This window comes from Apodemus sylvaticus, chromosome 14 (assembly GCF_947179515.1).
Source record: "Apodemus sylvaticus chromosome 14, mApoSyl1.1, whole genome shotgun sequence".
NCBI classification, from domain to species: Eukaryota; Metazoa; Chordata; class Mammalia; order Rodentia; family Muridae; genus Apodemus; species Apodemus sylvaticus.
In genome coordinates this window covers 82,086,490-82,100,125 of record NC_067485.1, presented here as the reverse complement: position 1 = coordinate 82,100,125, position 13,636 = coordinate 82,086,490, and the positions used below count along the sequence as shown (strand labels likewise).

General features: G+C 47.6%; 1 protein-coding gene across 2 annotated transcripts in view; it reads left to right on the top strand.

Annotated features, from left to right (window-relative positions):
* Positions 1–8,066, top strand: part of Net1 (neuroepithelial cell transforming 1) — a 34,279-nt gene extending 26,213 nt beyond the window's left edge. For both annotated transcript variants that reach the window (XM_052157386.1, XM_052157387.1), the window contains 9 exons: positions 2,047–2,154; positions 2,516–2,683; positions 3,022–3,084; positions 3,399–3,495; positions 3,617–3,693; positions 4,273–4,530; positions 4,889–5,059; positions 5,757–5,943; positions 6,169–8,066. In XM_052157386.1, the coding sequence (XP_052013346.1) occupies positions 2,047–2,154; positions 2,516–2,683; positions 3,022–3,084; positions 3,399–3,495; positions 3,617–3,693; positions 4,273–4,530; positions 4,889–5,059; positions 5,757–5,943; positions 6,169–6,572 (1,533 nt within the window). In that variant the 3' untranslated portion in view covers positions 6,573–8,066. The remainder of the gene's footprint in view (positions 1–2,046; positions 2,155–2,515; positions 2,684–3,021; positions 3,085–3,398; positions 3,496–3,616; positions 3,694–4,272; positions 4,531–4,888; positions 5,060–5,756; positions 5,944–6,168) is intronic.
* Positions 8,067–13,636: the final 5,570 nt, after the last annotated feature.

The following is a 13,636-nucleotide window of genomic DNA, read 5'->3' as shown; positions in this document are numbered from 1 at the left end:
TCACTGCCCCACCAAGTTTGCCATTTCTGTCTGTATGCTTTGGTTTGGTTTTTTGTTTTTGTTTTATCAGTTCACACTGAGTAGCCCAGGCTAAGTCAGACTGGCCTGGAACTATTAGCTATCCTCTATTTAAACCTTCCAAGTTACACACACCATACTTTCTTACCAAACATTTTAAACTTGACACACCAAACAGTGGTGTCCTTTTTAAGATGTGATAGTGTAGTTATTTTTAAAGAACTGTGAATGTGTTTAGCCACCAAGTGCAGCCTGAAGAAATGTGGGCACAAAATTTATATTGGTGCCATATAAGAGCTTTTAGATAAACACTTAGTTCCTAAGTCTGAATGTCGTAGCTCTCAGGTGAGGGGGCCGCTTAGTCCTTAGCACAGGATTCATCAGAATAATTTCTCTTTCATTTTAAACATAACATAGTTTTTAATTACCAATAAATTAGTAGTTTTATATTAACTAATCTTAAAAGGCAAGAATTTGTCTATTTAATAAAATAATACAAAATGTCTTCTTAGGTAAACTGACTTTTACTTTCTAACTCACTGGGAGGTGCACCTTTCTAAAGACCTTCAAATGGAAATTAAATATTTGGTGATTTACTAGGAAGTGAAACTTTTATGCTCTGACCAGGGAAGAGGTGCTAACCTCTGCTTCCACAGCCGAAGTGAGTGAGGCAGCTGCCTCGCTCCAACCCGTGTTGGTATCTTGCTGTGTGAGGTAATTCTATCTCCATCAAACAGAAGACTCTTTGTGCTGTCTTTACTAAATGGAAAGGAATGCCTCACGCTGGCCCTGCACACGCATGTGTCACTCAGTCTGCACAGATGTGTGCTGAAGGCACTCGCACGTGCCCTGTCAGACGGCATATGCGGTTTTACTGCGTGTCTCAGCGGCGCCTTGTGCAGCGCATTGCACTTTATAGTTGAAGTTCTGCTTCGCAGTTAGTTATTTGGAGGCGGGAGGGAGTGGTTTACAACTCTGTCTCTGAAAGCCTCCAGCATTTGGGTTCTCTTTGAAGTCCTTCGGTGGTTGGCGTCCTTTCTGGTCCCCGTGTGTGCACGGACCTTCCTGGGCTCTTGGATCATTTAAGCTTCTACCTAGTTTTGTCCTTTTTTTCCCACTTTGTTCCTAAATTATATGAGGGTTATTTTTATTTGATTTCCTTGCCCCACTCTTTTACAGTAATTTGGGCCTTGTCAGAATTTTTAGGGGCAAGCGTGTTTCTCTGTTACTTTTTAATTTATTGCTGATCTAGTTTTGAGGCAGGGTCTAAAATAAGCCCTGGCCTTTGGTCTTGAACTCAGAGAGATCCACCTGACTTCCTCCCTGGGTTGGGATTAAAGGTGTGCACTACCATGTCTGGCTTGGGTGATCTTTAATATAATATTAAAACATGTCCTTCCAAATTCTCACCATTTATCTCACATTTTATCACGTGTGAGACTTGTCAGAGGCACCACTGCCAACAGTGTATGCTCCCCTTGTAGACACACTTGATTCGGAGCTCTTTATTTCAAGGACAGCATGTCCTATGCAGCTCATACTAGCCTGGTGAACTTTTGAAATCCAAGGGTGCTAAGGGCTCATTTGCTATGCTCTTGTTGTTTTAAACGTTGTTCTGGTTCTTAGCCCTGACAGGTGAGGCTCTGGCTGTGCCATTGTAAGAGCTGGAACCAGGCAGGCTTCCGGGCCTGGCCCAGCCCAGGAGTCCCTTGAGCCTCTCCTCTGCCTTGGCTTGAGCAGTTTTTGACCCATTTCAGTATTCGACATGCTCCAAAGTTATCCTACAACTAAAGTAGTGAAGAGTGGAAATACACAGTACTGGGACAGAGATGAAACACTGGTTTTCTTAAGCTGTTGTTACTTGGTGTTGTTCAAGTTTAGCATGAAGAACAACAATCTTTTTTTTTAGTTCCCTGTCTCCCTGTCTTATACAAACACTGTTTTGTAAGCGGTTTAGCGTTGTCTGGGCTTGTATGAAATTGTTACACCTCGACACATATTTATTATAATCTGGTTTTGTTTTCCCAGGAGCCAAGCAATAAACGAGTGCGGCCTCTAGCCCGGGTCACGTCCTTGGCAAACTTAATCTCTCCTGTAAGAAATGGAGCAGTCAGGCGCTTTGGTCAAACCATACAGGTATGAAAGCGGGAAGGAGGGGGGCTTGTGCTAGGGCAGGTTTTATGGACGCCTAAGACGTGTTTTCCTTTGAGCTGTGCAAACAAGCTTGTGTTGTTATGCATGGTGTTTGGTTTGGAGTCTGCTGGTGGGGAATACTTTAGAGTAGTGTTTGTGTAAGCCGTGTTCATTTGGATCCTTTGTCAAAGCTCCTCTTAGGCCCTTGGCATTCCCCACAACTACTGTTAGGTTAAACCTTAAATGATTGCATTATAGATTGAGAAATCCTCAGAAATGTGTCTTAATTTGTTACGATGCATTGTTTAAATGCAGGATAGCTGTTGCAGCCTTCAAACCTCACCTTGTTTGCTTGCCTCTTTAGTCGTTTACCCTTCGTGGTGACCACAGATCCCCAGCCTCTGCCCAGAAGCCGTTCAGCAGGTCCACCGTCCCCACACCCACCAAGAGAAGAAGCAGTGTACTATGGTCGGAGATGCTAGACATCAGTATGAAGGAGTCCTTGACCACTCGAGAGATCAAACGCCAGGAGGTACTTGGCACTCAGTACCCAGGCCATGTTTATTGAGTTATACTAAAAAGAAGAAATGCTTTTAAATATGTATCTTGCCAGAGGAATGGGAAACTAATACCTGATTATTTTTATTTGGGCAACTATTCATAGCCACCCAGTCTGTTACAATTCATAATGGGTGGTGGTAGTCATCAGATTTGGCAGCTCTTGTGGATAAAATGATAGAAAAAGGTTTCAAGCTCACTTGAAATTCCATCCTAAATTAGTATTTTCAGACCAAGTCTCCTAATCAAGCACTGTAAATATCAATTACATGATTTTCACGTCTGACTTCTGGTGTTGCTGTATGTTTTTAGGCAATTTATGAGTTGTCACGAGGAGAACAGGACTTGATCGAGGATCTCAAGCTCGCTAGGAAGGTCAGTGTCACATTACCCTGGGCTAGCCCTTCCAAGGACACCGCACAGCTTCTAGGGGGCAGCTCCTTAACCTTGCATGTGGAAAGCGGCAGAGCTTTACTGATTGATGGCTGCATTTTGGACTCGAGATTAAAACACAGTTTTTCAAGTGTGACCACTAGTAAACTACGCTCACGTTTTGGTGTGAGTGTAGACTGTAGCACTTCTCCAAAAGCTGTGTCCTTGACATGGAGTCCCTAGGGCGTGCTCAAGGACAGGGTGCCCAAGAGTTTCCCTGGCTGCTTCTTCGTGTGACACCTTTCTCCCTCTGATAGGCCTACCATGACCCCATGTTGAAGCTGTCCATCATGTCGGAGGAGGAGCTCACGCAAATTTTTGGGGACTTGGATGCTTACATACCTCTGCACGAAGGTCAGCTTTGCTCTTCATCTCCATTTGCCTCCGAGCAGCCATTTGAATTAACAATGATGTCACGATCGCTGCTCCTTTCTGGTCAGTGTGTCATTGCTGTCTCCCCTCTTGTGCCCTTCAGATCTGTTAGCGAGGATAGGAGAAGCCACCAAGCCTGACGGGACTGTGGAGCAGATCGGTCACATTCTCGTGAACTGGGTACGTAAACAAGTCGTCCCGTGTACCCAGTGATGCTGCAACCCTCAGGGTCACTCACAGCAGCTTTGTCTGCCACCAGACTCTTAAGAGCAATGAAACATTAAAGTCCAGCAAAGTTATGATGATAAGAACTTACAGCCTTGAGAAAATTACAGAACTTTATTGTGTTACAGATCTGCTTGCAAATAATGTCTCTGCTTGAGCAGACTTTCCTTAATGCTATGATGCGTACGCAATCTGTCATGTAAATAAATGCTTGCGTGCTTACTGGATGCCAGGACCTGTTGAAGGAGGATTGCTTGGCACTCAGTAATGAAGGCCGCTTCTATGTTTATGAACTCAAACAAGAGAATGAGCAGGCCCTGTCACAGCATCAGCGTTGTGACATGTGACAGAAGCAACTCGATGTCCTGGGCACACAGATAGCTAACATCTTAGTGAGGCCATGAGTCCTCAGTTGAGCCAGGAGGATCTCCACAGCTGGCTACACGCATGGAGCCCTGCTGTCTTCTGTGGCTGTGCTCATGGCCTCCTGAGGCACGGTCATGTGGGGACGTCATGCTTGTCTTTGCTCTCCAGTTGCCCGGCCTGAACGCCTACAGAGGCTACTGTAGCAACCAGCTGGCGGCCAAGGCTCTTCTGGATCAGAAGAAACAAGACCCAAGAGTCCAAGACTTCCTCCAGCGCTGTCTGGAGTCGCCTTTCAGTCGAAAACTAGATCTTTGGAGTTTCCTAGATATCCCTCGAAGCCGCCTCGTCAAGTACCCCTTACTGTTAAAGGAGATCCTCAGACACACTCCCAAAGACCACCGTGATGTTCAGCTTCTGGAGGAAGCAGTAAGTAAACCCATAAAGCAGCCTTGCAGGCCCCTTAGAAAAGCATGCAGGGGGACTTTTCAGTCTCACGTCATCAAGAAACTGGGGTCTTGTCTAGTCCCTCCCACTGGCTAGTGGCACTGAACTAGTATGGTTCAGGTATGAACTAGTATGGTTCATTCATATGCCCAGTATGGCTGTTCCCATGGATAATGAAGGGACTGGCTGGACTGATCTCTGGAGCCCATAGATCTTTAGAGTCTGTCCTTTGTGTGGATGTTAGCTGTGGAGGGAGGGAGGGAGGGAAGGAGGGAGGGCCGGCGGGCTGATGGCGCACTTGTTTCATCTGGCTCTGTTCTTCTGTCTTCATCATTTCTAGATATTTATAATACAAGGAGTTCTTTCTGACATCAACTTGAAGAAGGGTGAATCTGAGTGTCAGTATTACATCGACAAGCTGGAGTACCTGGATGAGAAGCAGAAGGACCCCAGGATCGAGGCGAGCAAGGTGTTGCTGTGCCACGGGGAGCTCAAGAACAAAAGCGGCCATGTGAGTGCTTCCCTGTGAGCAGGAGGGCGGCCATGTGAGTGCTTCCCTGTGAGCAGGAGGGGCGCCATTGCCTCCCCACCTCCCCTCAAGCTCTGCAAATTGTGAGGCAGGTTTTTAAAAAATAAGCAGCAAGGTCAACGCAGAAAACCTTCACTTTTTAAAATATTCATTACAAAAGAACCTTCTGGAATTAAGGAGTGGTGAATGCTATTTTTGGTTTATATGTGCTTTCCAACAGCTCCATTTGTAAGTTGGAGGTTGTTTAAAAAAAAGTTGAAATCCAGCCTATCTGATTTCTGTCACAGAGCGTAATTGTTTGGGAGGGCTCAGGCTTGTGTAGACACAGTGGAACCCGGAACGCTGTGGCGACACACACGTGGGCTCCCTGTGTCTTGGAAACTGCAGTGCGCAGAACTGGAGTTGAAACTGTTTCTGCTGACACCAGGCCTTTCAGATACGTCACATTTGCTCAGGTGTTGCCTAGCCCAGCAGTGCGGCCTGAAGAAGGGAAAGGGAAGCTTCCGGTAGCCTGAGCTTGACTGCTCCAAGTCAGGCCTGCAGAGCCGGGAGATAGATCACTGTTACATGCCATGTACAAAGGAGAAATTAGAAAATCTGAATGTTACATCCAGTTCTTTAATAATTAATCCTTTATTTAGTAAGTTTTGGGTGTTGGTTTTTTTCTTCATTTCTGCAGAAATTGTACATTTTCTTATTTCAAGACATCTTGGTTTTGACTCGGCCTGTCATCCGAAATGAGCGACACTCCTACCAGGTTTACCGGCAGCCCATCCCGGTGCAGGAGCTGGTGCTGGAAGACCTGCAGGACGGCGACGTGCGCATGGGCGGCTCCTTCCGAGGGGCCTTCGGCAACTCAGACAAAGGTGAGGGGCCAGAGAAGAAACAAATGTCCTAAACGAGATTAGACTCAACCCTTAGAAGTTTGAAAATAAAAGCATTCCCCAGTCCTGTGGTGGCACAGCATTGAGGTGGTCAGGGACCTCTGGCTGGCAGCTGTCTGTAACAGTGTGAGTCTCATGAGTACTGAAACTTTCTTCAAGACTCCATGACCACTTTCTTAGTCTTGGTTTCTTTTTTCCTCCCTTCAGCTAAAAATATCTTTAGGGTCCGCTTCCAGGACCCCTCTCCCGGCCAGTCCCACACACTGCAGGCCAACGACGTGTTCCACAAGCAGCAATGGGTCAACTGCATTCGCTCGGCCACCGCCCCGGTCCAGCGGGCCACCAGTCCCCCGGGCCTTCAGGGCCTGCCAGACCTCCACGAAGAGTGTGAGGAGAACAACCCTTCCGCTGGGAATCTCAGAGCCCAGCGACGGTCATGCCTGGCTCCTGGTGTCACGCAGGTAGACGACGGAAGCGCCCTAGATTGTGGTTCCAGTGTACAGACGGCGGAAGACACCGGGGACAGGACGGCTCAGCGGCCTCAGCCTGGCTTACGGAGAGCAAGGGACAAAGTGCAGTCAGGTGGCAAAAAGAAAGAGACATTGGTATAAAGTGTGTATTCCCTGGTGGGAACTGTTTATTTATAAATGTGTATATTTCTTCTTGTAATGGGAGCATCAAGGGTTACTCTGTACCAGAAGTAATGTGTCCATGGTTTGGGTCTCTCTCTCTCTTTCTCTCTCTTTCCCTTCCTCTCCCCCCAACCCCCAATCGTCATGTTGTCGTCGTCGTTGTCGTTGTCGTTGTTATTAATGGCAGCTAAAGATACACAGATTACTGTTAAATTGAAGACTTTAAAAAGGTATCTTCATGGATTATCTGGCACATACCGACCTGGTACATTTTATCAGAAGAAGCGGGTGTTGAGCCGGTGTTGTCCTCACGCTGGGCTCACCATGACTTTCCAGGACTGACCAAATGTCACAGTGTTTGCCAGACTTAAACGTTTGCAAATGCTGAAACTATCAGTGTTCTTTGTTAAACCTCAAATGAAGCACGGAATTTTAATAATGGCACCTACAATCTACATGGAAGAGATTTGAGTTTGAAATCTTTTGTTTTTACAGCAAAGCCCTGCTTCCTTTTCCTTGGAGAACAAGCGCGAACCTTGATCTCTTCCCCTTTGTCTCAACTGGAATGAGCGCCGCCCGGGGCAGCCTCACTGCACGGGTCGCCTTCTCCATTTATTCTGCCAACTATTTAATTTTTTTTTTATTGTAAAGTAGTTTTTACTATTTGCTTTTATTTTTTTACGTTGATGCCTTTTTAAATTGGCATGTCCTTTAAGTTTTCTCCTAATTTTGTGTGTGTGTGTGTGTGTGTGTGTGTGTGTGTGTGTGTGTGTGTGTGTCAATTTTATCAAGTGAAACCAAGCCATATTATTTGAGCCAATTAAGAAAACTGCAGTTTTTTACAGTGTATCATGTCAGGGTGGTGACGTCCCATGAAATGACTTAGTATATTCTAGATTACTGAAAGGAACCACAGGAAGGGGTGGGTGGAAGTTTTTGTGTTGTCTGAAAAGAGAGAAGGCAGGAGACTGGGATAGTGAAGGGAAGGGAAGAAAGGGAAGAGTAGCTTGTCTGAAGTAAAATCGCCCGGCTGAGGCAGAGGATGGCGTAGGAGCAGCCTGACTGAGGGATACAGGAAGTCGCAGAAGGCAGAGGGGAGGTGAACTGTGTTTGCTTTGGTTTCTCAGACCTGCAAATGCTGTGTTTGAAAAGAAGCTGTACAGTGTGTTGGAAATGTGGCCATATTAGGTTAATTCTGGTTGGTTCTCTTCACTTAAAAAAAAATTGTGATTCTTCACTGCAAACTGTTTGTGTTAAAAATGGGGTCGTGTTCCTTAAAGGGGGGAGAAGGACAGACCCCGTGTCAGCCAGGGTGATACTGGTGACCAGTTCAAGTCATTGTTAACCATTATGTGAAATATATCTCCAGTGGAAATGAAAATTGGAAAAGGCTGTAAATAGATCAATCAAATGATTTCTTTGTATAAATGAATTATACAATTAAAAAAAACAGCACACACATAAGAACCCAAACCATTTCTGTCCTGGTGGTTATTTGGGGAGCCATGCACTGGGACATGAAGGCTTAGCTGAACCTTGAATGGTTAAGGAAATTCCAGTAATTTACCCTTTTGAGATGTGTTGATGAGAAAGAAAGGTCCATAGTTTAATTCTCATGAGTCATGTGATCTTTTAAGGGCATGGTGTAACCAGAGGTCACCGTTGTACTGCAGACAGCTGACCATATGGCCTTCTTCTAGATGCCGTAGTAGAGCAAAGAGCACACATCTTCATTAATGTGGTTAAATCCCAATTCTGAGGTAGGTATCTCAGCCTCCTCTCTTTGGAAATTCAAATCCAGAAGTGTGCCTCACCCATTGTTGTGATCTGCAACACCAGAGAGCAAGCCAGTGACCCTGTCTAGGTCGTCGTGTGGCGTTTAATTTCTCTCCGAGTGGCTCTGGTCAGCTTCTAGAGTTATATAGGAGCAAATGGTTCCAGTGTGGTGATGGAATGATGTTTGGTCTAATGATGCTTGGTTTCTCTTGGGAGAAAATAAACAGTCCTGACGTGAGGTGAACGTTCTTCGGGAGACGTGCTTCTGTTGGACAGCACTGTGACAGAGTTCAGCTCCCAGACTTGTTTGGGCATCACCACCAATTACTGCTGCTTTAAAAAGTAAAGTGCCTGGGCCTCACTCACACCGTCTCACGGCATCCAGATGCTGCAAGGGAGCAGAGAGCTAACTGAATGTTCATGGTTGCATGAGGCCACTCCATTTAAGTGGACCTAATGGTTTTCCAAAACAGGCTTTCTTTTAAGCATCTCCCACTGTGTAGCCCACACTGCCTTCAGGGCGGGTCCTCTTGCCTCTGCCTCCCAAGAGCTGGGATTGTAGGTGTGAGCCACCACGCCCAGCTCACACTCAGAGCCTGCTTAACGCTAGGAAAAGTCACAGACCCTTCCTCCAGGAAGAACTGTCGCCATGCATACACATCCACACAACCTAGGAGCTTTAGGCATTTTCCAGAATCCCGCTGAACTCAAGTTCAGATCTGCCCTTGTCTGTCCTGGTAGGGCCCTACAACCTAGAGAGGAAGAATTTGTTCTTCCCGTGGGCTCTCGAAGCATGCCCCTACCCTCCCTTTCAAATAATTGTTTGAAATGTATCATCTTTCACTGTCAAACCTGTGACACATTTGACTGTCGATGTAATTTTCTCCAAGATACCATAAAAAAATTATTTTTCTTATTTTGTAAAACTGAATTTGATCCCATACATCCTAGCTTCAAAATGGTGACTTTCTGAGTCTTGTCAACATGTCCCCCTCTGTGTCTACAGAAGATGGACTGGCCACTCAGCGGGGATCTGAAGAGAGCCTAGTTTTCTCCCTGGCCCTGATGAGCCACAGTCTGGGAACTTCCCAGAGCAGTAACTCATGCAGAACAGGAACTGATGATTTAAAAGATCTTGAAACAACTGAGAATCCATAAGGAGAAACTTACAATGAATCACAGCACTTCACAGCCCATACCTTCATGAGTCTTTTAGAAATGAATTTTGAGCCAGGAAGTGGCTCAGTGGGTAGAAAGGAGCCTGCTACCAGGCCTAACAACCCGATGGTTGTGATGGAGGAGAGACTCCCACGATCGTCATCTGATCTCCGCCCCTGCACCATGGCGGATGTGTGCTCAAATGCATGTGCGCGTGCATACACACATGCAAGAAAAATAAATCTAAGTTTTAGTGCAACGTTTTATTCCCTACTGAATAATTCAGTGGACCAATTTATTGGTTTTATAACTGTTTAGTGAAAGAAAATAATCAAGTGTCTCTCCTGCCTTTTCCTATGCAAACTACTATTACCCAGGATAACCAGTGGGTAAAGAAGGGAAGATTTTACACAGCAGGAGCCTAGCTTGTTAAGTGAAGGAGTAATATATCACCATCTAGGGACCTTCATGGATCATGGGCCTCAATGTAGCTCATAAAGGACATGACACGGGTAAACGGGCAGCTAAGTGAGGCAGGCCTGCCGAGTTCGAGCCTGTGTTGAGTCCCAAGAACGCTAAGACAAAGTTTCTTCAACAAGATAGAGATGGAGGTGGGTAGGTAAGAGGGAAATGGGCAGGAAATGGAAGACTTCAGATCTGTTCAACAGAGTGCATTAACCCAATTTGGAGCTAAGTCAAAATCTTGAAACTAAGGGGTTTCTGTGAGGCCCTGCGCTCTCCCATTTGGAAGACAACAAGCCTGAGAAGATAAAGTTTCCAGGTCTCATTACACAATGGCCAGTAGTGGAGACCAAACCGAAGATTGAGGCCCCAGAGTTCTGCTCCCTGTCACCCTCCAGACGCTGTCCTCTGCACAGCCTGTCCTGCTGTGCAGTCTCTGCCAGCCTTCCCTTCCATGGCGGGGCCTCCTCCCTACCCTACTCTGTGGTATCCAGATAGACAACCAGCAAATGCCCTACTAAGTGAGCCCCATCCTGGGCACAGGCCTCAGAGAACGAGTGGACTTCCTCTGCTGCGGCCTCCGAAGACTGGGTGATTGGCCTCCTGAGCCACTGCTGCTTTCTCTTCTGTCTCCCTCAGTACCACCATGCTGAGCTTTCACAACTACACTTCCATCCCACTGGTGTCCGTGACAACCTACTCCTGTGTCCCAGCTCTTCAGCTACTCCCAAGTGCTAACCTAGCATGCCTCCCATGCCCAAGGTTCACACCTTCCAAAGCCGGTCGGTCGCTGGGCTGGGCTGCCGTATGCCTTGCTCCGTGGTGGTGCATGCCCACCCAGCACTTGGGAGGCAGAAGCAGACAGATTTCTGAGAGAGTTCTTGTCTTTTGCCCCTGCATATTCTCCGAGTTCTCCTCCCTCCACAGCACCTTTTCTTAGCCCCTTTTATGAACGTATCTCCTGGTATTCTCATGCTGAAACTTAATGGCCAGTTTGAGAGCATGGGGGTGGGGGGGAGCCCTTTACAAGGTAAGTCAGGTCTTTTCTTAAAAGCTCGTGGGCCAGTGAGCTGGCTCAGTTGGCAAAGGCGCCTGCTGCCAAATTTAATGATGTGAATTTGATCCCTGAGACCACCATGGTAGAAGGAGTGAACCTACTCCCACAAGGATACCTGCGTTTGTATCTCCAGTGCTCGTGTAGAAAAGCCAGGTGTGGTGGTGTGCCATGATCGAGTACTGGGGAGGAGACCAGAGCAGCCACGATGCCTGCCTAGCCCATCCGGTGATCCCCCAGGTCTCAGTGATAGAGTGCATTTTGTAAAGAGCTAAAGGGTCCCTGCGAGCACTGGGAGATGGCCCTGGCCCACCCACGCACGGACATGCACGCACAGTGTGGGGTTCCCATGTGCTCCTGTCCGCACACAGGCACAGCCTCCCTGGGTACCTTGGCCGTGTGTTCGCTTTCACTCTCCGATAGCTCTTTCTTCCTCATCACCTAGAGGCCGTGATTTACAGGAGCGTTCACTACATGACGAGCGTTGCTGTGCTCTGACAAATGTGAGAATCGAGGAGCACTGCCGCCATCCCATGACTCCCCTTCTCTGCGTGCTCCCCCTTCCCTTCCCCAGACATCACTGGTCTGTTGCCTCCATAGTTTTGCCTCTTCATCTGTGTGATACATTTGAAACGTATCAGTAATCTCTCCCACTTGGCTTTGGTCTGCTGGTATCACACCATCCATGCTTCTATGTGTGTTGTCTTACCTTGCTAGATCGTTTCTCTTTAGTGCTGAATAACATTGTCTAGAGGCCCCTATAGCTTATGCATATACTTAATTCATTTGTGCTGCTGTTACAAAGCTCCAGAGACTAGATAATTTATAAAGAGCATGCATTTGTTTATCATTCTGGAGTCTGTTCACGGAGTGCAAACAGATCTGATGCTTAAGAGGGCCGCCATTTGCTTTCGAGATGTCTCCACATGGGAATATGTATGGGTATCCTCACATGGGAAGAGTGACAGAACAAAGCAACTCCTTCCGAGTGTGTGTGTGTGTGTGTGTGTGTGTGTGTGTATGAGTGTGTGAGTGTGTGTATGAGTGTGTGAGTGTGTGTGTGAGTGTGCACGCGTGTATGCTCCTGCATGCATGCATACATGTGTGTCCAGAGACTGAGGCTGAATGTCTTCCTTTTGTTGTTCCTCCTTCTTTTCTGAGAAATGATCTATTCATTGAACCGGAAGCTCAGTGACTCGCTGGTCAGGCTGGCCTACAAGCCCCATATGTCACCTGTCCCCGCCCCTCCGGCATGAGAGAACAAACATATACCACCATACCCTTTACACTGGTGCTGGGGCTTGAACTGATGTCTTCATACTTGCACGAGTACTTTACCCACTGAACTATCTCCTCGGCCTCCAGAAGACAGTCTCTTTTTAACAAAAGAAATGACCCAGACTCAAGGACCGTGTCTGTATTTCCCTCAACTACTATCCACGTGCCTGAATATGTAGCTCTGTAGGCAGAAACTGAATGTCAGTTCTCAGCAAGGTAGCCTGAGCTTGTCCTTCCGGATATCTGGGTCACAGCCGTCACTCCCGTGGCTCCTGAGAGAACTCTGTCCGGAGGATCAGGGGCCCTGGTGCCTAACGCAGGCCAAGCACAGCCTTTGAAAGAACAGCACCCTGTGGGCACTGGATTCCGACCATGTGCAGAAATCTGCCTGGACTTGTTCTTCAAGGCAGAGGGCAGAACAACCAGGGGAGGAGAGGCAACAGATTTCCTGACTCTCAGAAGAGCACGCATCTGGGTGAGGAGACTCGTGACCCCTTCTAACCTCCTCCAGTCAAGTCTGACAGGAGTTGGTCTGTTTCTGGCTGACCTGTTCTCACAGCTTTTATGTCTGCATTTGTGTCTCCTGTCTCTTCCCTGACTGTGAGAGCAGATGGAAGCAGCCGTCTCTCTGAGGTCACAAGCGCCCTGTGGGACTGGACTTGATCAGCAGCAACCCAGCCCTCTCCCACCCTAGAAGGCCTGCACTTGCACCGTGAGGTCATGGGCCATCAGGCCACGTGTCTGTTGTTCGACGTTTCTCTCTTCCCGCCAGGCCTCTCCACACTCCAAACCTCACCTGTCAGTTGAATTGACTCGGGCAAGTTGGCACCAGGATCTGGCCTCTCTGCACACCTGCACCGTGAGCGCTTCAGGGCTGGAAAGCCGCCCACTGTTATCTGACGCTGTTCACCGCTGCCAACCATGGAGTGCAGGCCTGCTGGTCCCCACATCTCCCCACCCAAGTCTCAGGCCTGAACAAGTCTATCCTGGGGGACTGCCAGGTGTGAGCTCAGCGCTCAGCTCCTCAGCTTCCCTCCCTGGGGGCCGTGGGTATTTGGTAAAGACTACGAGATAGAGGGGCAAACCTTGAGGGAGAGGGAAGCAGGTGAGTCGTCCTGACGCCAGACGTGAGGGAAGCAGGGTAGGCCTTCATTTCCTTCTCCTTTTCTGTCCTGCCTTACATATGTGTCAAGGGCTCTCAGCACACAGGTCAGAAGGAAGATGTTTAGTGGACATATTGCCCTGATGGTATATATAAGCCAAGGCAACAACGAAGCAGGCCACAGGGCAAGCCTTGCAAGGCTCACAGAGAAAA